Source organism: Manis javanica, chromosome 13, assembly GCF_040802235.1.
Source record: "Manis javanica isolate MJ-LG chromosome 13, MJ_LKY, whole genome shotgun sequence".
In the NCBI taxonomy this organism is placed as follows: domain Eukaryota; kingdom Metazoa; phylum Chordata; class Mammalia; order Pholidota; family Manidae; genus Manis; species Manis javanica.
In genome coordinates, this window is record NC_133168.1 from 89,583,565 (window position 1) to 89,604,841 (window position 21,277).

General features: G+C 56.1%; 1 protein-coding gene across 3 annotated transcripts; it reads left to right on the forward strand.

Annotated features, from left to right (window-relative positions):
- The first annotated feature begins 2,798 nt into the window (after positions 1-2,798).
- On the forward strand, positions 2,799-20,282 carry RAB8A (RAB8A, member RAS oncogene family). 3 transcript variants are annotated; one of them, XM_017641670.3, is made up of 8 exons: positions 2,799-3,011; positions 6,760-6,820; positions 8,669-8,729; positions 12,057-12,134; positions 13,502-13,591; positions 14,122-14,187; positions 15,667-15,717; positions 18,960-20,282. In XM_017641670.3, the coding sequence occupies exons 1-8, from the start codon at positions 2,825-2,827 to the stop codon at positions 19,047-19,049; spliced, it is 684 nt and encodes a 227-aa protein (XP_017497159.1). In that variant the 5' UTR covers positions 2,799-2,824; the 3' UTR covers positions 19,050-20,282. The 3 variants fall into 3 exon arrangements, with proteins under 3 accessions (XP_017497159.1, XP_036865392.1, XP_036865394.1); XM_037009497.2 differs by lacking the exon at positions 2,799-3,011 and adding an exon at positions 3,157-4,601; XM_037009499.2 differs by lacking the exons at positions 2,799-3,011; positions 6,760-6,820 and adding an exon at positions 6,828-6,993.
- The last annotated feature ends 995 nt before the right edge of the window (positions 20,283-21,277 follow it).

Genomic DNA, 21,277 nt, shown 5'->3' on the forward strand with positions numbered 1-21,277 from the left:
CGGGAATCAAAGAGAAATGAAAGTTTTCAAAACATTAGCACAGCATGCAAATAACTTTGTTACCAATACAGTTGAAAACATTTCCTTCCTATGATCTCAACGTTTAGCCAACACGGAGCCTATTTAGATCGTAGCTGCAGGGAATGTCTGAAGTATAGCCCCCTGCCCGGAGTGCTCTACCAGTGCTACACTGCAGTGCCTCCTCCCTCCGCACCGCCTCGGGCTGTAGTCTAATCTCAGGATACTTCAGCACTTAGTATAAGTGTTCTGTTCGTGAAAATGACCTGCCTCAGCTCGGGAGTTTCCAGTTGCAGGAAGTGTGGTGGAAGGCAGGGTAAGGTCAAGACCAGACTGAGGACTTCATCCTGCTGACAGGCCGTCCATGGATATTAGGTGTTTCAGAATGTGCGCACCGCAGGGTGGAATCGGTGTGAGTGATCTGGGAGCCCCATGGAGAGATGGGACAATCTGACCACAACAGAATTAGAAGAGCAAAATTCAAGTGCTACTCAGAACCTTCTAAGAAGGAACGAAAGTCCACATAGGTTTCACTGGCAGAGTAACTCAAGGTAGGCTAATGTGAGTGGATGGCCAGTTCGGGCTGGACATGTTAAGTTTGAAGTATTTTGGGTAAATCCACAGGCAGACACCGAGAAAGCAGTTGGACATGGCAGCATGGCCGGGCTATCGATTTTTCAAGAACTGAGAATCACTGGTGTCGAGAGGGATCACCCTCCAAGTGCAAACCGAGAGGGCAAAAGCCGTGAGGAACACTTGACTTGCAAGAGATGCGCAGAGAGACCCCCTGAAGGGCTGCAACGGCACCTGACCAGCAGAACCTGAAGAAGGGGAGGCGTAGGCGGTAGAAGAAACAGGCGAATAAAAGGGAGAAGGTCCCGAGTGAAAAAGCATCGCAGGCACAGACAGCCCGTAGCACCAAAGGCCGCAGGGGCTGAACCTAGGAGGTGGCTGCTGGCTCTGGTTCAGCTGCTCCTCAGCAGCGCTGCATCGGCAGAAGGGGACGAGGTGTGTTGGGGGAGCGTTGTGTGTTTTCCTCCGTTCTTGCCCCCGCCGCGACAAAGAATTGAAGGTCAGAGACACAGTAGTGAAGCAGAGTAAAAGTTTTATTTAAAGTTACCAAAGGGAAGAAGTGCAGCAGGCAACCTCAGCAAGGAGAGGCGCCCTGAAAGGTTGGAGTAAGTTTAAGATTAAAAGGTTACCCACTTAGAAAGTGCAGGCGACCTCAGAGAGATGAGCGCCCCGAAAGGTTGGGGGTTCTTCCTTTTAAGGATTCTTTAGGAATGTGTCCAAGGGCTGGGAGTGCAGACTTAAGTGTTCTTTGAATACTTAGAACTTACACAAGGAACTTCCTGCGGCTTTCTCCCTGGGATACCCGCGTCTTGGTCTGGGAGCGAATCAAACAGCTTGCCTGCCCAGCCCCCAAGGTGGGCTGAGTTATTGTCTGTTTGCTAGAGAGTAAGTTAAGGATCTTACATTTTTAACTTCCTGGGCATTAAAATACAATCTTTAAGATGGAATCTTTCCTGCCTTTCACTATGTTGTTTACAGCTGGGCCTGCATGATTAACACAATGAAGACATGGGCTCTGCTGAGGTACCCTTCTTTATCTGGGGAATATTCAAACATTCCAGGCCAAGTTGCTCCTGGCTTTTTGAGCTTTAATTGATTAATTTTGGGTCTTTTTAGTAGACTTTTCTGGCCTTTTTCTCTTTCCACCCCGCTCATATCTATTTTCCTGCCTAACAGGTGGAAGGAAGGAGGAGGGGGCCCATCTTCTGCAAGGCTCCCGGGCCCAGCTCTGAGAAACGGGAAACCACAGCCGCCAAGACCTTGGTCGTTGGAGTTCGCGGGTCTGAGTTCGAAACCACCTTCTCCCACTTTGGACTCTGGCAAAGTCCCTTCGCCGCTCCGGTCTCGGTGTTCTCGCCATAAAATGGGGGCTGGGCGAGGGGACTTTATATATACTTTTCCAAGTGTTGACAACACAGGCAGGCAGAGAAGCAATTCTCACTGGTCTTACGACCTCGGCGGTTCTGCCGCCCGCCGCGGCCCCCCAAACACGCTCCGGAGGGCTGCCTGGGCCGGGGTGCGCGAGGCCCCGGGGTTAGAACTGGACGACCTCTAAGGTCCGCGGGCGCGTCCCTGAGGAGTGCCAGGGGGCCTCAGGGCGCAGCTTGTTGCTTTGACACGGCTCAGGCGGCGGGGACCCGGGCATCGCTAAGTAGGGGTCTCTGGCCAGCGCCTTGAGGGGGCTTCGCTGCGACTTCCTACTTCGGGTCCCCGGGGCAGACGCGAAGGCCTCCGCACTGCACCGTGACCGCCACCGCTGTCCCTTCCCGCGCTCGTCGCGGTGCCTACTGCGGCTGCAAGGGCCAGGAGGGCGGGAGCCAGAGAACGCCAAGTGCGTACGCCCGCTGCCGCCGCCGGTCTCCGCGGCGCCCTTGCGCACGCGTCCCAAGCTCCGCCTCCGGGCTGCGGGCGCGCAGAGCTGTTGGCGGTGCTCCCCTCCTCCACTCCCATCGCGGGGCGGGGCCGCCCCGGAGTTGTAGAAGAAGGCGGTTACGTGATGCCACGCCCCCGCCCTGGTCCCCCGTTTGAAGCACCGCGACTCCTCATGGCTGGCCAATCGCAGGCCGCCCAGTCCCGAACACTGGCCAATGAGCGGCGCACTAGGGCCGCTTCCGGCTCCCTGCCCTGCTCACCCTTTTCCCCAGGTCTCCCGCGAAGGGCGGGCGCGGGGGAGGGCGTAGGCCGCGGTGACGCGCGGCGGGCCGGGAGCCGCTGGGGGGCGGGCTCGGTGCTGATGGACGGGGACGGTTGCCAGTGGCGAGGCGCTGGCCGCACTTCCCGTCTGGGAGAGTGTAATATGGCGAAGACCTATGATTACCTGTTCAAGCTGCTGTTGATCGGGGACTCGGGGGTGGGGAAGACCTGTGTCCTGTTCCGCTTCTCCGAGGACGCCTTCAACTCCACCTTCATCTCCACCATAGGTAGAGGGGCCGGGGAGTGAACGGGCGCGCCTCTGAGGGGCTGGGGCAGAGGGAGAGGCCGCGCCGGACGGACCCAGGGGTTCCCAGGGGTCTGAGAGGGCCAAGGGGGCCGGAGGGGAGAAGGGCGGCCGCCCGCACCTCCGTTCGGGGGTTCTTGGGCCGTGGAGGGGGACCACGCACCCATTTGCAGATGGGGAGACTGAGGCCCCAATCCTTCGGTTCATCAGGGGGGTCTATGTCCTGAAGTCTTGGCGCCCGTCGTCTCATTCTGCTCTCACAGCAGCCCGGAGCTGTTCTGTGGGGTCCTCGTCTTACAGCAGTGACACTGAGGCACGGGGAGGTGGCCGTAGGAAAAGACCCCTGACATCTGACCTTATGAAGCATCTTCTTTGTGCCAGGCACTTTAATGTGTGCGGGCACGCTCTCCAGTCCTTTACGTCGGGTGCCGTTATGAGCCCATCTTACAACTGAGGGATTGAGGCGCAGGACTCGGCTAAAATCACACAGTCTGCAGGTGGCAAAGATGGGACCTGAATCCATGTTTGACCCCAAAACTCAAGGCTCGACCATCCGAGAGAGAGGCGAGCACTTACCGCAGGACAAGCACAGATGATTCTCCTCTGAGCCAGGACTCCACACCCAGACCTCTCCTGCTCTTTGCTCTGGAATGTTCAGGGCATAAGCTCCTCTCCCTGACCCTGTTTCCCCCAAGAGTGAATTTCCTGTGGAAGGAATGGTAGGCAGGACTCTGGAGCCTTTCCCTGCCCAGCTTTCCATCCCACTGGAGGGTGACAGTGATGAGTGACAGCTGCCTGTCCTGGGACCTGTCATCCCCAAGGAGATGCCAGATAAAACCTTCAGGGAGAAACCAAAATCAGCTACTGCCACAGACAGCCTTGACTTCCCTATCTGGAGGCCCAGGACACCAGTTGTCACTTCACAAAACAGCCTTTCCCACAGAGCCAGCCCACGTTGTGGTTGAACAGAATTGGCTTGTTGCTTCTCAGTTCTGGTGTCCACAAAAGTGGAGCTGACTTTTTCCCATGCCACAAAAATAGCCATTCACATGGAAAGGATTGACCTGGAAGGAACACCGTTCAATGCGGTGGCATGTGAGTGAGCTGTGCAGCCTAGCACACTTCCTCGCACGCTGCCTCTGGAGCAGAGAAGCAGGAGCATGGTCACTGAGCCCAGAGGTTGATTACAAATGAGGAAAATCTAGGAAACTGGCTTTGTTTTACCCAAACTGAAACCCAGTCACCTAAACTCCCGGAATCCCGTGATAAGCGGCTGATTCCGTCCTTGTCTCCTCCAGGAGCAGCACCTTACAATTAGGTGCCAGGTGCAGAGTAGAGGGAGTTGGACTGGAAATCACCATGCCTGGTTCCCTCCTGCTGTTTGCCCTTGAACAAGCACTTCACCTCTCTGAGCCCCGTTGTCTTCAGTTTAGGGGTGATGCGTTCTGCCTTGGCCACTGGTTGGCTGAGGTTCAGAAGTGTACAGTGAAGATGGGCTTGTCACCACTGCCAGAGGCTGTCCTGAGGAAGCAACACGGCTCCTGTAGTGACGACCTCCCACCCCTGGGCACAGGTGTTTTTGATTTCTTCTCCTCTTCCAGGGTCAAACTTTGGGATAACCCTTGCATCCCCACCAATCAGAAACCTGGCAGGCTGTGGCTCGCTCTCAATACGACCTCAGTTTCCCAGCAATGGAAGCTTCCTGTTCAGTACAGGCCCTAGTGAGATCAATTCAGGGGTTGGTTTTTTTGTTTGGTTTCTAATTCTTAACCAGAAAACCCAATCTACCACTTCAGAGTTCCACTTGCAGACAAAAACGTGACTTAGACGAATGTCACCTAGGCAGCTGGAGGTGGCACTTGAACCTAAAATCCCTCCCTCCCTCTCTGGTGTTCTTATTAAATGTGTAGCCTTCTTTCAAGCCTCTGTCTTCTAGGAAAGGTTAAGTCGCCCTGTCCTTGAAGTTGCCTCCTCGTAACTCTTAGGCCTCGTAAAGTTTACACTTCCTAATTAAATTTGGTGTGTTACTAAAACCCAGGAGGAGGACTAGACAGAGTGATGTGTGGCTCTGCTGACTAAACAGTGCTTCTGGTTTCATAAGGCCCTGCACATGTGCAACAGGAGGTGGGGATGTTTTAGGAAGAGACAACGCCAGGCCACTTAGTCCTGAAATACCACTTACTGCATGAAGGCACTCTATTGGCACTGAGTGTACCTCTGGGTTTTCTTTATAGATCAGGGATTAAGTGGCTGTTCATTTTCTGCCCAGGTTTCGTTTTGCCAAAACCTGTCTTCATAAATGCCATCAATCACTTGCGGTGTGAACTTGGCCCTGTGGCTCCCAGAACTGGGTCTCCCCCGCCAGGCTCATCCCTGCTGCCTCCGCAGGGCCCCGTTTGTTCATTCCTTCATGGAGACAGAGGATGTTTGTGGAAGGACTTCATAAACTGCACAGCACCACATAGACACTCTTGCTCTCAATTATGTCATCCAGCTATCTTTCCCCAACGCCTACTGCATGCAGATGAATCAGAGGGAAGCAGAAATGTAACAAGGCCTGAGGTCCAGGTGTGTGTGCAGGACTGGGCAGTCGGCTTCTAGCAGACACAGGCTCTGCCATGCTGAGTCCCTGGAGATGCGGCTGTGAGGAAGGTGTCTGAGTCCCTGCCCTCTTGGAGTTCATGGTCTCCCAGGCAAAATGCAGGTGCAGGCTTCTATTCCCTGTGGGCCCCAGGATGGCTCATGAGGCAGGCAGGGATGAAATTGGCACCCCATCATGCGTTCCGGGGGGTCAAGTCAGGCTTCAACCTTGGCTTCGCAGGTGGAGCTTTAGAACAGACTCAATGGAGTCTGGCTGGGTTTGGCTATTTCCCCTCCACACAGGCCATTCAGAGTGGCAAGTTTTATTCCTAAATTCACGGAGCAAGTAAACAAGTGTACAATGTCAGGGATAAGTACATGAAGAAGGAGAAGCAGAGAAGAGGAGAAGAATGAGGATGGTCAGGAAGGCTCCCCGGAGGAGGGGACTTTACCAGAGCCCAGAAGTGACGGGAGGAGGAAGCCAAGTGGCCATGGAAGGAAAGAACATTCCGAGAGAGGGAAGAGCAAGCACAAAAGCCCCGACGCAGGAGCGTGCCTAGGATGTTTAAGCAGCAGCCATTTGGTCAGAGAGGGTGGCAGGAGTGGGTGTTCCCGCCAGCCAGGACCTTGGAGCGAACTGCTCACTTCATTCTGGGGCCTAAGGGGTGGTGGGGAACCACTGGAAGGTGGGTGTTTTGGGTTCAAGGACAGGGAGAGGTATGCTGGGCTGACAGGCGGTGGGGTGGGCCCCACTGTAGAGAGGGAACAGCATGTGCAAAAGCTCCAGCGTCGTGGGGCCCGGGGCCCTGTGTGCCTGGAAGGCCTGGTGCAGGGGAGCCTGGGGCTCCGGTCTGCCAGGGGCTGAGGGCAGGGAAGAGAGCCAGCCCTGCCGCCTGCCGGCTGCACTCTGGGCAGCCCCCGTCTGCCCTCTGAGCCTCCGCTTCCCCTTCTTTGAGAGGAGAAAGTTCTCCAGTTGGCTCCCGGTTTGTTGTCTGGGAGACCAAGACCCCGCATGCCCAGAGCCAGGCAGGTGCTCCATAAGCCATGACCTGTGGTGTTGTCAGCTGTACAGGTTGGCAGTGCCTGCCTCAGGTGCAGCTTGGGAAATGGGCACTCAGTGATATGCCTTTTTCTTTTTAATTTTCTTTCAGGAATTGACTTTAAAATTAGGACCATAGAACTTGATGGCAAGAGAATTAAACTACAGATATGGTAAGTCATTGTCTTCATCAGTCCCTCCCCCTCCCTGTGACCATGGCTTCTGTCTCTTTGTACCCAGCAGGACCCATCAGGCTGTCTTCAGAAGCGCCAGGAACTGTGCTCTGCTGGCTGCTGGTGCCTAGGTTCTGTGTCGGCACCCTCTGGGGGTATAGCTGCCAGTCCCGGTTAGTGCAGCATTCCACTGCAGGCACAGCCAGGTCTGGTCTTCAGAGCTGTGTGCTTCCGTTGGACTTGGAGAGAGCCTCTGGGCCTGGCAGCAGTGAAGGCTGCCAGGAACAGTGAAATGCCCCAGCCCGGCATTCCCTTTTGAGCCTGTCGACTCGCTGAAGAAGGCCAGTTTTCACTTCCCTTTTTCTCTCCCGGGGAGGCCCAGGCCTCACTTCCTAGCACACACACCTGAAACCCCAAAACCAAAAATAGGCTGAGGCCAGGCCCATCGGTGAGACCATCTCCATTCCACCCTCCGGGGACTGACTTCCCATGCCACACGAAACTAGAGTTGTGAGTCCCCCTCCACTAACACCAACTGTGGCCTGAAGCCACTGCACTGGGAGGGCTGAGGCTGGGTGGTCAGACGGTGGGGAGACCCACCTTGCCACCACATCACTTGCAGGGGAGCAGGAGCCCTGAGCAGAATAAAGAGAAGTCATGTCTGGCTGGCACCTGTGGGTGAGAGAGAGACACCCTCCCTGCAGCTTGACTCCCCTACTCAAATTTCAGAGCATGAGCGCTGACCTGCTTGCCTGGTGGGCTTGCCTGGTGGGTCCCCTCGGCCTTGGATTCAGTAGCATTCACCTCTGAATCTGACCCCAGAATCGAAGTCTGGGTGAGGCCTAACTCCTTGTGGATTGGTAGTCAGCAGTCACTGGCCACCTCATAAGTTACAGGCCGTAGAAGTTCCTCTACTCCCACCACCTTGCTCCCTGGCAGCCTCAGGACCCAAGTCCAAAGCGGCCCTGGCCCAGCGAGCAGAGGTTTCGCTTTCCTTCCCTCCCATGTTCCTGCTTCTGCTCTTAGTAATCTCAGTGAGGTTCGTGACTTTCTTAAAACTCTCCTGGACCAGGGCCACAGTTGAGGATGAGATGACTGTTCATGACCACAAGTGCTGCCTGCTATTGGCATCAGAATGTCAGCTTGGTCCCCAGTGAGGTGCTTCTGTACAGTCCACACAAGCAGAGCCCTGGGGCAGAGGGTGGGAGAGATCACAGGAGGAGCCCTGGGCCCAGAGGCAGAAGACTTGGGTCTTGCCCTGCCTCTGCCATTGATAGCAGTTAAGTCACCTTTAAACCAAACACTGAATACCTGCTGTGCTGGACGGGGGGCTTGTCTACCTCACTGTCACCTCTCACCTTTGTGAAGAACTGGCCCCACCACCACCACTGCCACCTCCACCACGATGGCAGCATGGAAGTGCTTCCGGATCCCTAGCTGAGGCCTCCTGGCTATGCTCACCAGCAAGGGCTGTGTTCCCATGTCCCCGGCCCCATGAGCCATCCCTTCCACATTGTACACGGCCCTGAATTTTTACAAGTAACACCCAACCTTGGCTCTTCTGTGACCCGGAAACCCTGGGGAGATTCCCCAGGAAGCGGTGGTTCAGAAGAGGCCTCAGGGAGTCGTGGCCTTGCCACATCCCGACCTGGGGGCGGCGGCAGGTCCTCACCTCCTTCCCGCCAAGGCGTCATCCTCTGTAAGATGAGGGGGGACACAGGGTGCTCAGCGTAGCAGGGCAGTGAATGAGGAGAAAACGGGGCATCCATCCCCAGTAAATGCCCATCATTCCCACTGTGACGGTCGCTCACCATCTGCCTCCCTAATATCCCTTCTCCTTGTGTTTAGGGACACAGCTGGTCAGGAACGCTTCCGGACGATCACAACAGCCTACTACAGGGGCGCGATGGTATGGACTGGGGCTTGTTTTTGTTTTTGGGTCAAAAAAATGAGCATCACTACCTCGCATACTGAGACTTGGCTATTTATGGGGACCCCTGCTCTGGTTCCTTGTCCCAGGTTAGTTTTAGAGAAAGGCTGTGTGCCCCACCCCAGCTCCATGTACATATATCCCCTTCTGCTTCAGAGATGAGGCAGGGTTTGAGGAAACCTATTTCTTTGGGAATGAAGGAGGGCAGAGGAAGCCGCTTCTGCCAGGTGAGGTACCTGAAATCAGACAGGGCATGCCCCAGCACTTCCCTGCGTTCCTGTGGCATGTGTCAGCCTCTGGAATTTGCTGCCCCAAACTCAGAGGGTGTCCAGGAGCTGACTTGCTCTGGGCTCTCGGCTGTTACACTTGCTGCCTGGCCCTGAGTTGGTCTGCCGTGACGGGAAGACATGCTGGTTATCTCACAAATATTTCTGCCAAGTACCTTCTCCAGGCCAGGCCTAAACTACAATCGAAGGGAGACTTGGGAAGGGCCAGGGGCTAGAGGGAGCGGGAGGAAGACCCCTGGGGCCTCACTCCATACCCTGGGTCGCGCCAGGTCACCCTGTGAGCCCTGTCTCCTTGCTGAGGAAGAGAATAGGACTATGTTGTTCGCAGGCATGAGGCTAGATGGCCATCTCCGCATTTCCAGTTGCCATTGCACCTGCCCTTTCCATGGCACACCCCACCATTTAACTGTATAGGTGCCTGTTTCCTTAGCTAGACCATAAGCTCTGTGGAACGGGCCATGTCCTGGTCACTGTCAAATGCCCTGTGCCTGGCACCATACTGGGCCTGTGGTGGGGAGCTTAGGAAATCCTCGTGGACAGCAGAAATAATGGAGGCATTAAGTATTTAAAGCATCCCACACAGCATCTGAAACCTAAGAGAAACTCAATCACGTGAGTTGCAACCTTAGCACTCCTCATTAAAATTTATTTACTAATTTTCCCCTCTCCTGGCAAGGGCCTGGGGCTTGGGGGAGCTTCAGCTGCGTGGCCTTGGATAGGCCCCATCCCTCTCAGGGCCAAAACTGCCCCCCACAGCCCCATTCACTGAGCCCCTCCCTTTGCCAGGCACCAGGCCCAGATCTTGGCCATAAACCCTGGAGCATGGATGCCATGGTTACCCCCATCCGACAGATGAGGGACCTGAGGCCTGGCACGAGTCTGTGCCTGTTGTGCAGAGGGTACAAGGCTGGGCCGGTGCTCGTTGGCTATCCCCAGCACACACATCCTCAGCCAGCCCCAAGATGATTGTGGCTGTGGTCCTCCTAGACCCGTGCTGAACCGTACGCACGCGAGCTGCACGTGGCTGTGTGAATCTCTGTGGGTTACAGTAGTAAATCCAGCCCTTCAATTGCAGTAGCCACATTTCAGGTGCCCCTGAGCTACGTGTGGCCAGCAGTGACTGCCCGGGACAGGACAGAGAACACTGCCACCATTGCAGCCCACTTTCATCCCTCTTTCCCTGTGGTACTGGACCCTGGGGTCCGGAGGTTGGGGAGCATTGGGTGTCTGTCGTCCCATCGTGAGGGGAGCTGTGCCCAGGTGGGGGCTGGGAAGATGGTCACCTGGAGCCCCGAAGGGAGTTTGAGGGAGGACCTGGAGGAGAGCCACCGGGTTTTCCAGATACTTCTGCACTCCTGATAGCTAGCTTTATCTCTCCCCGCCAGCAGTACAAATCCAGGACCTTGGAATTTGGAATTCAACTTAGTGGCAGGAATCCTGGGCCATCAGAGTGGCCCATCCCTGGGTTATCGGGCCAAAGGCCTCACAGCCCCACAGCATTTTTTGCCCCTGATGGCAGCTGCTAGGCAGAGGCCCTGATGATGCTCAACTCTTGGGGTCTGCCTGCCGGCTTCTCCTCATGCTGGCCTCAGCGAGAGCGCAGCAGACGTGGCAGCTGCAAACAGCTCCTCCGAGTCCTCCCATCCCCTGACCCTGAGTGACGGAGGGCCCCAGGTGCTATTTTGAGGGGTCCTGGCTGTGACTGTAGTTGTGACAGGCTATGAGGCCACAGCATATGCTCAGGTTCATGGCGGGGATTTGGAATTGCAGTGGCTCTTTTGCCCAGTCTGCATGATTTTGTCATACACCCTGGCCCCCGGAGGTCATCCACCTAGTGCACACAGCCTGTGTTCGTATTTTGCAAACTAGGTGGCCTCAGTGACGGCCAGCACCAGAGGTTATGGACACAGAGCTGGGCCCTTTGGGCAGGTAGCATGAGCGAATGGAGTAGGCCAAGCTGGGAAGGACAGCTGGGGCTTTGGGCCCAAGAGACATGGCACTCGCCATGCGTGCCCCTCAGTGATGTCCCAAGCAGCAGGGACACTGTGGAACGGTGGCCCTGACCATGACTTGGTCCTGACGGGGTCCCAGGGAGACTCCTAATGAGAGCTGGTGTCATCGGCTGCTGCCTGGTCAGCCTCACCTTCATCTTTTCTCTGTGCCTCTGTTTCCATTGTAACAGTCAGGGATATTTGTCCTCAGGGTTGGGATTGTGGGGTCACTCTGTGGCCCTTAGGGACCTGTGGACTGTCTCCCAGGTGCTCACACATTGGTTGTGGAGCCCAGGGGGTACCAGTGCTGCCTAGCCCAATGCTCAAAACCAGCCCCCACTTCAGTGGGTCACTGGAAGGCATGTAGCTGTTGGGGTCAGACCACCCAGGGTTCAGATGCCAGTTATGTCCTTGACTGTCCTGTGGGACTAGAGACGGGGGCCTAGCCACCCTCCTACTTCAGGGTCCCCCTGTGTGCAGAGTGGGGGTGGTGGGATCCACCCAGCGAGGGCTGGTGGGGCTTCAGCAAGATCCCAGTGCAGTGCCCGGTGCATAGTGGGTACTGGACAACAGGTGAGGCTGGGGCCCCCAGGGCAGGCTGTACTGGCTTAGCCTGGGAGGTGACTCAGACTGGGTGTGGAGTGAGGGAGGGTGTGGAGGAGGCTGAGCACAGCAGAGGGTGGGCATGAGGAGCAGCAGGGTGGGTGCTGGGGTGTAAGGCTGGGAGGTCAGCAGGGCCCTGGGGGCTGCCAGGGTGCATGGGCTGTACTTACCCTGCTGGCAGTGTTGGGGGATGGGGGTCTGGTCCAAGAAAAGGATCACTCAGTGGCCCAGAGGGCAGGACTGCAGTCTAGGAGACTAGGGAGAAGCTCGTGCTGGAGCCCAGCAGAAGGCAAGCCCCAGGAGGAGAGGAAGGGGGCTTGTGGGGAGTGGTGTGCTGTTGGGGTCCCCACTACCCCACCTTGCTGGGGCCTCCCCTTGGAGAATGTGCAACTTATGCAGACTGCATGTCTCTGTCCCCCTGTCAGGGCATCATGTTGGTCTACGACATCACCAACGAGAAGTCCTTCGACAACATCCAGAACTGGATTCGGAACATTGAGGAGGTGAGGATTTCAGCCCCTGCCACGTTGGGAACTTCCCATGTGCCCTCTCCTCAGTCCTCACCCCGGAGCTCCCAGGTTTACAGATGAGATCACTGAGGCAGAGACACCTGGAAGTAATCTGCCTAGAACCCTAGACTCTGGGGACTGGAAGGAACGCACTTGTCGACCCCAGAGATGGCACACTGGCCTGAGAGCCCATTTGCCCAGCTGGGCTGTTAGATTCAGGCAGCTATCATGAGAGAAGGGATATCTGAGCTCCCGGCCACTGTGAGCCTTTGGTGCTTTCTAGAAAAGGAAGATTCTAGAATTGGCGTGACCTTCGTATTTGGTGGGTGTGGTGAGAAGGCACATTAGGTTGTACTCTGAACTGTATGGCAGAGCAGGGTGCAAGCTCGTATAAGCTCCCTCCGTTCAGGTCAGCACCACCCGGGCTGCAGCTGGCTGGGTAGAGGGGCCGTGGACCATGGAGAGAGGAATGGGGGTGAATACCCAAAGCCAGTATTCACCAACACCTTCCCACTCCCCGCAGGGCTCGCCCTCACTCCCACAGCTTGCCTGGACATTGGCACTTGCAGCTTTGGATGCCTCTCCAGGCAGGGCCTCGGGTCCCCGGCGCAGCCAGAGCTTCCCACAACCATAAAGCCAGGGCTGGAGGTCATAGCACTGCTGGCATTTGTGAGCAGCTATGCTGGGCAGCCTCCCCGGTGACCCTGCACTGGCTTGCAGAAGGCTGTGCTGCGGCTGAGGAGGGGGAACTGCTCACCCAGGTCTTGGTGGAAACTCTCTGTCCCTGGCCAGTAGGTCCTTTTGGATGCCCCAGTCCTTCAGAATCCCAGACACCTCCACCAGGGATCCAGGAGAGGGTTGGAGGAAGCCATTTTCAGGAGTGAGGGCAGATTGAAGGGCACACCAGTGGATGGCAAAGCACTCATTCCAGGCACAGCCATTTCTGGAGCCCAAAGAGAACAAGCTGGAGGGGGTCCAGCAGGCCCAGGACAGAGAGGAGCAGGGAGACAAGCAGAGGTAAACAGCCTACCTTGCCCGCCTCCCATAGTCCAGAGCCGGCCAGAAGCCCGAGGAGGTTGGCACAGGAGCCTGACTGACACAGCCTATATGACGCTGTCCTCAGCAGCCAGAAAGTGAGCCCTCGGTCAGAGTGGTAGCCAGAACCCTGGACTCGGGCCTGGCGCCTTGGCTGTGTGACCTGAGACAGGCCTGTCAGCCCCTCTGAGCTTGTTTGTCACTGAGCAGGGCTGTGCCGGCCAGTCCTGACTCCACCACGCTGGTCTTGGGGACCGGCTGCAGACTGGCCTGTAGTCCAGGCTGAGCCTGCCTCTCACCTCTGTGCCTGCCTCTCTGCCCCTCAGCACGCCTCTGCAGACGTCGAAAAGATGATTCTCGGGAACAAATGTGACGTGAACGACAAGAGACAAGTTTCCAAGGAGCGGGGAGAAAAGGTGGGCATGGTGACCGCCCCAGGCCTGGTGCCTCGGGACAGAGGGACCCCTGCCGGGAGGCCAGCTCTTCCCTAGAGGGCACTCCAGTTGCTTGCTGATGGAAAGGCTGGGCTTTAGGGGAGAATCCCTCACCGTCTTTACGCGCATAGGACAACTGCCCCGTCGTGGCTTGTCCAGTACTGAGGGAAATCCTGGGACTCGCTGCTCTGCCAGGTGAGCAGAGACAAGTCACCCGCCCCAGGGGGCGTGCCCGGGGAAGGCCGCAGGCAGCCGGAGCTCTCCGGGTGTGCTCTGTGCGCTCCTGTGTGGCATCTTGTTGGAACCTGTCGGGGCCGTGCAGCAGAGGACAGAGTTGTGATTCCAGGTGGGCTTTCGCAGCTTCCTGCCAGGGGCATCCACCACCTGCTGCCCACTGGTGACTCAGAGGAGCAGCCCAGGAGGTCAAATCCATAGCCCTGGACACCTCCCAGGGCACTTTGCAGTGGTCAGGGGCACCTGGCAGCTGATATAAATGTGTGTCTCCCTCACAGCTGGCCCTGGACTATGGAATCAGATTCATGGAGACCAGTGCGAAGGCCAACATCAATGTGGAGAATGTGAGTCCCGCCCCATAGCACCTGCCCCCTTCAAGCCGAGGGGCAGGCTGACCCTCTGAGGAGGCTCTGCTGGAGGGACCGACCTCAGGCTCTGGGCTGCCCTGTCATCCCGCTGCCATCTAAAGGACACTTCTGGCAGTGTGTGCAAGGTTCACTGGGAGGCCCTGGGGGATTCCCCCCAGGTCTGACATCAGTAGGTGCAGACCCCAGCTGGACACCTAGGACATTATTTCACTGGTTTTCAAGCAGCCCCAGGGAGCAGGCACAGTTTTGCAGGTGGGAAACTGAGGCTCAAAGATTTCCAGCTCTGGGTTCATACTCTTGGCCATGCCACCTGCAGAGACTGGCGCCAGACACAAACCCAGGTGGAGCAGGGAGCCCTGACTGAGCCCTGGCCGGCCCGCCTTCCGCTCCCCCAGCAATGCCAGCCTTGCAGCTGACCTACCTCTCCCTCCGTCCACTGCCCTGGTGGCCTTCCTGGGACGGATCTTCCATGGCATTCCCAGCCTCAACCCAGCAAACGTGGCACAGAAGGCCCTCCCTCGCTGGCCCCAGCTGGTGCGCGCCCATCCCAGGCCACCCTGCTGCACCCTCTCCCAGGCTTTGCTACAGCCCCCTCCCTCCCCCCCCCTTTCCTCCAACACCCAGCCCAAGTGGCCACAGCCCCTCCCCAGGGAAGCCTGCACCGTCCCTCAGACCCTTAGGCCTGCCGTTTTGGGTGCCCCCAGCACCCTAAGCCACCCTCCATGACAAAACTTTCTGGGTATTTGCTGAGACTCTGCCTCCCCCAAGCCAGGAGCCCCTCAGCTGCCAGTGCTGAGCCAGTTCACATACACGTGAGCTCCAAAGGTAGGGCTGGGGCCTGACTGAAGTTTATAAGTGTTCATCAAAATTGCAGATGAGGGAAAGGAGCAAATGGTCAGGAGGCTGCCGCGGGGGTAGCGGCCTGGGTCAAACCTGCTCAGGCCTTCTCTGCACACGGGAGGGCAGCCCTTTTACCCCATCTCAGCCCTTCCAGGTCTCCCCACCAGCAGGGGCCCAAAAGGAAGCTTGTTTGGCCAAGGAGCTGCTTGTCTTCCCACCCTGCCCCAACCATCAGAAGGGAGGCAAAGCAGGCAGGGCACAGGGTGAGGGGTGGAGAGCCAGGTCCCCTTCCTGGGTCCTTCCTGATCAGTAAGTGGAAGTCTCCAGACCAGTCCCCCAACCCCTCCAAGCTTCTGTTCCCTCTCCGACCAGTCAAGGTCGGCCCACCTCCCAGATCACTGGCTCAGGGGAGCTGGCCGTCCGGGTGGGCAGGGGTAGCCTGGCCGGGGCAGGAGCTGGGGCTGGACGGGTGAGCCCCATGGCAGTAAGCCGTCCTGATGCTGTTCCCCATGCCTGCCCCACTGCCCCGCCACACCTACTGCATAGCGGTGACCCGGAGCTGCAGGCCCTGTCTGCTTCCCACTCCTGGGCACTAATGGCACACTCATTCCACAGGCGTTTTTCACTCTCGCCAGAGACATCAAAGCAGAAATGGACAAAAAATTGGTGAGTGTGTCCTTCCTGGATCCCTGCATGGGTCCCAGTGGTGAGGCTTCCCCAGGCAGAGCCTGCTTTTTAGGGCCCAACCAGAGCCAATAGGGCATCCCTGAGAAAGGAGGAAGAGAGAAAGTGTGGCTGGGGCATCTGCACCCGGATGCACCCATCTGTGCTTCCTTCTGCTGTGGCTCAGAGCTGCTCGCCGCCAGGTGCTGCCTGGTAACACACAGGCTAGCCGGGGATACACCGTCCTTTCCACCTTCTCGGGAGATGGGCTTGTCCAAGGAGAGAGAACCTCCTGCAGAAAAGCTCTCCGGGCAGGCCTAGGGCCACAGTCCCCCCGGAACAAGGTCTTCTGAAGACTTGTGTCTGACAGATGCTGGCTTTTCATCCTGACGAGCCTGCAGGTCAACTGGTGCCCCCAGCACCCAGTTCCGCAGGCCGTGACAGCTCTGTGACCTTCAGTGGGTCTCAGGGCTCTGTGGGCATCCTGCTCGAATCTCTCCCCATCCACCCTTTTGTTTGTCTCTGGCTTTTCTGTTTTCTAGTCCCCAGCACTTGGCATAGCTAGTTCGTTCTTGGTCAGTCTGAGCACTTGACCTTGGCCGTGTTCAGCGTCTAAGCCTCCGTCCCAGTGACTTCTCTCTCCCAGCCAGGTGGCGCTCCCCTTCTTCTGATCCGGGAGCGCAAAGCACTCTGCCTGTTCCACTTCTAGTCACACAGACTGCACACGTAATAGGAAGTGCTACTCAGGTAGTTCACATCTGATTTAAAACGTCTATTTTCATAATTCTAAGATCCTGTGATCACAAGATTGAATCAAAAGACATATTATTGATTCAGTAGTAGACCTTTGGCCAAAATGGGAAATAGTCCATGTGAACCAACATGCCAACCAACGACAGCATGTGATTTTCTTACGATTTTTTTCTTTTCTATATAACGGTAAAAATTTGTCTCTTAAGGATTCCTTCTGATATTTGCCCACCAGCAGTTACACTGGGTGGGAGGGAAGCATGGCACAGAGACAGAGGCTCTTTGCTTTCCTTAGCCTGTGCTTTTGATACCAGCCTGCAGATTGTCCCAAGCATGTGCCATATCCTTTCAAGGTACAGATCATGAAATGCTGATGCACAGCCATGATCCTCACTATCTCTTTTTCTGAACTGAATTGCAAATCACTGACAGTAAAATTCCTACCCATTTCCTACCACTTTTGTTTATTTCCAGAGCTGCAGCCCTGTGCCATTTCACATCTGCTTTGTTTTTAGTTGAAATGCAATGGACGCATCGTGTGAGTTTGAGGTGTGTGCAGCGCACTGGCTTGGTACATTATGTGTTGCAGTGGGATCACTGCAGTAGCGTTCTTCGCTGGCACCTGTCATGTCACATGACCCCCATCTTTCCTTTGTGCTGAGAGCAGGATCTAGAGTCTCAGCAGCTTTGAAGTTTGTAACACACTATTGCTGACTGTGATCGCCATGCCATGCATTAGACCTACAAGACTCTTCATCTTGCAGTTACAAAGACATCTCACATATCTGTCTTTACGCCATGGACTCAGCCAGCTCTGCCCACCCGTCTTCCTTCTTGGGTGCATCAGAGAAAGCTGAGCTCTGGCTGCTGCCAGCCTGTCCACCCTGTCACCCTGCCACTTCCCAGCTGTCCGCTCTGCGCCAGCCACACCGGTCTTTCTTGTTCCTTGAACGCCCCGTGTTCATTTGGACTTAACCCCTCCACCTGAGGTGCATCTCATTGCGTTAGTGTCCTGGGGCTGCTAGAACAAAGCCCCGTAACACATCTAGCAGCTTTCACCACACGCATTTCTGGAGGTCACAAGTCTGAAGTGGGTCTCCTGGGGCTATGAGCGGGTGCCAACAGTGCTGTATAGTTTTCTGGAGGCTCCAGGGAAGATGAGAAGACTCCACTTCTTCTCGTCTGGTGTTGAGAGGCCACTGCATTCCTTGCCTTGTGACCCTCCCTCCATCTTCCAAGCCACTCGGCATCTCTCTGACCCCACTGTCACCACTCTCTCTCGGACCACAGCTGGGAAGGTTTCTGTTGTAAGAATTCCCAGGATCAGGTTGGACCTACCTGGGTGATCCAGGTTGCTGTCCCCCACTCTGCATAGTCACCTCTGCAAAATCCTTCCAGCCACATCAGGCACCGTCTTCACAAGTGGCAGGAATGAGGGCGTGGATATCACTGGGGGCAGTTTCTCTGCTGACCAAGCCCTTGGCACCCCCCAGCCTTACTCCCTCACCCCTGAGGTCTCTGTTCAGATGTCACTGTCGGAACACACCTCCACCTGTCCCTGCCTGTCCCCCCGATGCTTGCCACTGTGGATCAGTGCTGTCCACCCACATGATTTCTGCTCCCCGCACAGTGAGCTCCCCAGGCAGGCCCTTTAGTCTGCCACTGTGTGCCTGCTGTCCCCAAAGGTGCCTGGCACAGAAGACGTGATGGTTACTTGGGTGAATTTGGGTTTTACCTAAGAGCTGAAAGATGAGAAAGGATTAGTCAAAGAAAACCTTCCAAACTGGAGGAGCCCAGACGAAGTAAGATTTGGGTCACAGAATTGGCAGGGGCCAGGTCACAGAGGCTTTGAATGCTAGAACAGACCTGGGCAAGTCCTCTGAAAATTGGGGGTGCTGGTGGGCTTTCGGTAGGGATTGAGTGCGCCAGATGGAGTTCAGGGCTTACATCCCCGGCAGTGGGGCAGAATGTGCACAGGGTGAGAGGGGCTGAGCCAGCCAGATCCTCGGCACAGGGGACTCAGAGACCAGAGAGGTGTGAGTGGCTCTGGGGCTCTGAATGCAACCTCCCCACCCAAATCCCAAGGGACAGTCTTGGCGCTGCTCCGCGGCTGCCTCACTGGGTGTTGATAGACATAGTTGGATAGATGGATGGAAAGAGGGTGGGGCTGGTAGATGCAGAGAAGGAAGTGGGGAAAGGTGGGTGAAGCTGGGTGGCTGGGTGGTGGGAAAGATGTTGAGAGGATGGGTGGGAAGAATGGATGGTTGTTGGAGGGTGGGTGGGTAGGAGGTGGAAAATACACCTGTGGGTTTGTGAAAGATGAAACTGTCAGTTTGACGGGAGGGAATGATGGATGGGTGGGTAGAGGGATGGGTGGGCGGATGGGCGGTTTGTGACCGGTGGATGGGGGATGGGTGGTGAGTGGGTAGGTGGGTGGCGAAGGGACATGGTGCTGATGTTCAGTGCCAACCTCCGAAAACCCTTCGTGATTTCAGGAAGGCAACAGCCCCCAGGGGAGCAACCAGGGCATCAAAATCATGCCAGACCAGCAGAAGAAGAGCAGCTTTTTCCGATGTGTTCTGTGAGGAGCGATGCCTTCCTCCGAGCCTCGCTCAGCGGAGCGGACTGTGCCTGTCCTGAGTGAGCCCCTCGCCCGGCCGGGCTCCCCCTCCAACGCCCCTGCCGCGCGTGGCCACCAGGCCCACGGCTGCTACCAGAACACAATCAAGAAATTGTTTGTTTTAGTAAATGTCTGATCTTTTTCAACTTTGGAGATGGAGTAAGTTAAGAATTTGCTATTTTCTCTTGACGTCTGCCGAATGGGCCTGCTCACTGTGTAACTAGAGAGAAAGGGGGACTGTCAGCCAGCGCGGTGGGCCTGCCTCTCTGGGCCTTCGATCCTCATCTCGCTGAGACACAACTAAAGCCCCACCAGAAAGCCCATCCACGTCCCCCACCCCAGAGGCCAGGCCCCCAGAGACCAGCAGTGATTCCAAGGAGCGCCAGGCGCCGCACCCCAAGCGCGGCGGCCCACACCGGAAGCATCCACCCAGACATCTGAGGCCCACTTTCTCTTCTCTAAATATCGGACAAGTGACAAAAAGCATTGTTATCCTCCTGCCCCTGTCTTCTTTTTAACTGTCAAACCAAAGGGAAGCACAAATTAGGAACTCCTGAGGAAAGCATGGGGTGGCTTTTCCTGTACCCAGCCAGGCCTCAGGCGTGGGCAGCGGGCCTCTCTGCAGCCCCCACCTGGGCATTGAGGGGGTGCCATGCGTGCCACGGGCAACCCCGAAAACAGCCACACGTGGCCCGCCTGCAACTGGGGCTCCTGCCTCCTCCCCCAAATGGCCCCCTGCTCTGCTTCACCCCCGCTGTCTCCAAACCAGACGTTCTTTCTAGCTGAGATCTTTATTTTTCCAGATCTGTAGTGCCACACAGTGATTGTGTCTTTGATGTCCAGTGGCAGACCTACCTGACCGGGAGGGAGCCTGGCAGGCCCCAGCTGGGCGGGGCTGAGTGCCAAGGCATTCGACACAGACCGCAGCACAGGCTGGGCTGTTTCTACCTACGGTCACCTGGTTCCTTGTTGACAGCTCTGTTTCCCCGTGGAGACGGTGCAGTGGGGACCAGGGAGCCTCTATTCCCCACCCCCTACCCCGCTGCTGTCATTCCAAGCCATTGGCATCATAGTTCCTTTTTTAAATTAAAACCTATGTACCAGCAATAGCCTGCTCTCCCCCGGATTCTGCTAACATGCTCTGTTTACATCGATAATGCACTTCAGGAAAACAAATTAAAGCTCATTTTAAAGTTAATGTTTTTTTTTTTAACAGCTCATCTTTATTATCTTTTCATGGTTGCAGTTTCACCTGTAACATTACAGATTGGACTACATGAAAGTTCACAGGTTCCTGTGTCCACGTTTTCCCTGTAGTGAACAGTGTGAACAGTTGGTGTTGGGCGGTGGGTCTGCAGGACACCCATTACTTAAAACAGCCCAGGCGGGCGAGGGCCTCCGGGCTGGATGAGTTACAGGTAGAGGTGGTGGGTTACCCCAGGTTCTGAAGCAGATGGTTATCAGAGGTCTGACTCGGAACAACAATCCCCCAGCTCTGTGCCAGTCCCACAGGAAAATGGGGAGGGGTTCCTACTCCCAGCACTTCCTCGGCAGGTCACGTCCCCTGCTCGATGCACTCGGTCCCCATCATGCCACCACCATGCTCTTATCTTAGTCCTGTCTGACACCCAGCTGAGCATGCAGCTCCAGGCCTGTTTCCTCACCTTACCTTAGCCTCGCCACACAGGCTACCCATCCATGACACAGACTTGGGCTGAGTCTCAGTGTCCCCATCTGTGAAATGGACACTATGATAGTCCCCACCTCATAGGATGGCCATGGAGAGCCAGTGAGGTGGTGTGTCCCAGGCCAGGACAGACAGAATAAATGCTGAGACTAGCTGCTACCAACATCATCGTCATCAAGTATAATATTTGTTATTAATATTTTTTTCACATTATTTGTCTTGGGCTGCAGGAGAAAAACTTCTCTTTATATCTTGTCTCTTAACAGAGAGCAGTCATCCACTAGCTTATGGCTTACAGCTTTATTTGCCCCATAATGCCCCAAATTGCCACCAGCTGCCACCCCCAACCCTGGGCAGGTGTTCTTGAACAACTCCTCTAAGTCGCAACCTCTTGCTCAAAAGTGTCACTAATTTTCCTGACTTCCAAGGACTCTGCTGGGATGGCAGGCAGGAAACTTACCCACCATCATCTTCTTGAACAGAGATGACTTCTCGGCCTTTTTTTT

What these genes read in the sequence shown, in the direction of transcription:
- RAB8A (XM_037009497.2), top strand. Translation starts at nt 4,388, where the DNA reads ATGCCTGGTTCCCTCCTGCTGTTTGCCCTTGAACAAGCACTTCACCTC. An exon ending in GGATTCGGAACATTGAGGAG is followed by an intron (nt 12,135 to 13,501) that starts GTGAGGATTTCA and finishes TCTGCCCCTCAG; the next exon opens with CACGCCTCTGCAGACGTCGA. An exon ending in CAGAAATGGACAAAAAATTG is followed by an intron (nt 15,718 to 18,959) that starts GTGAGTGTGTCC and finishes TCGTGATTTCAG; the next exon opens with GAAGGCAACAGCCCCCAGGG.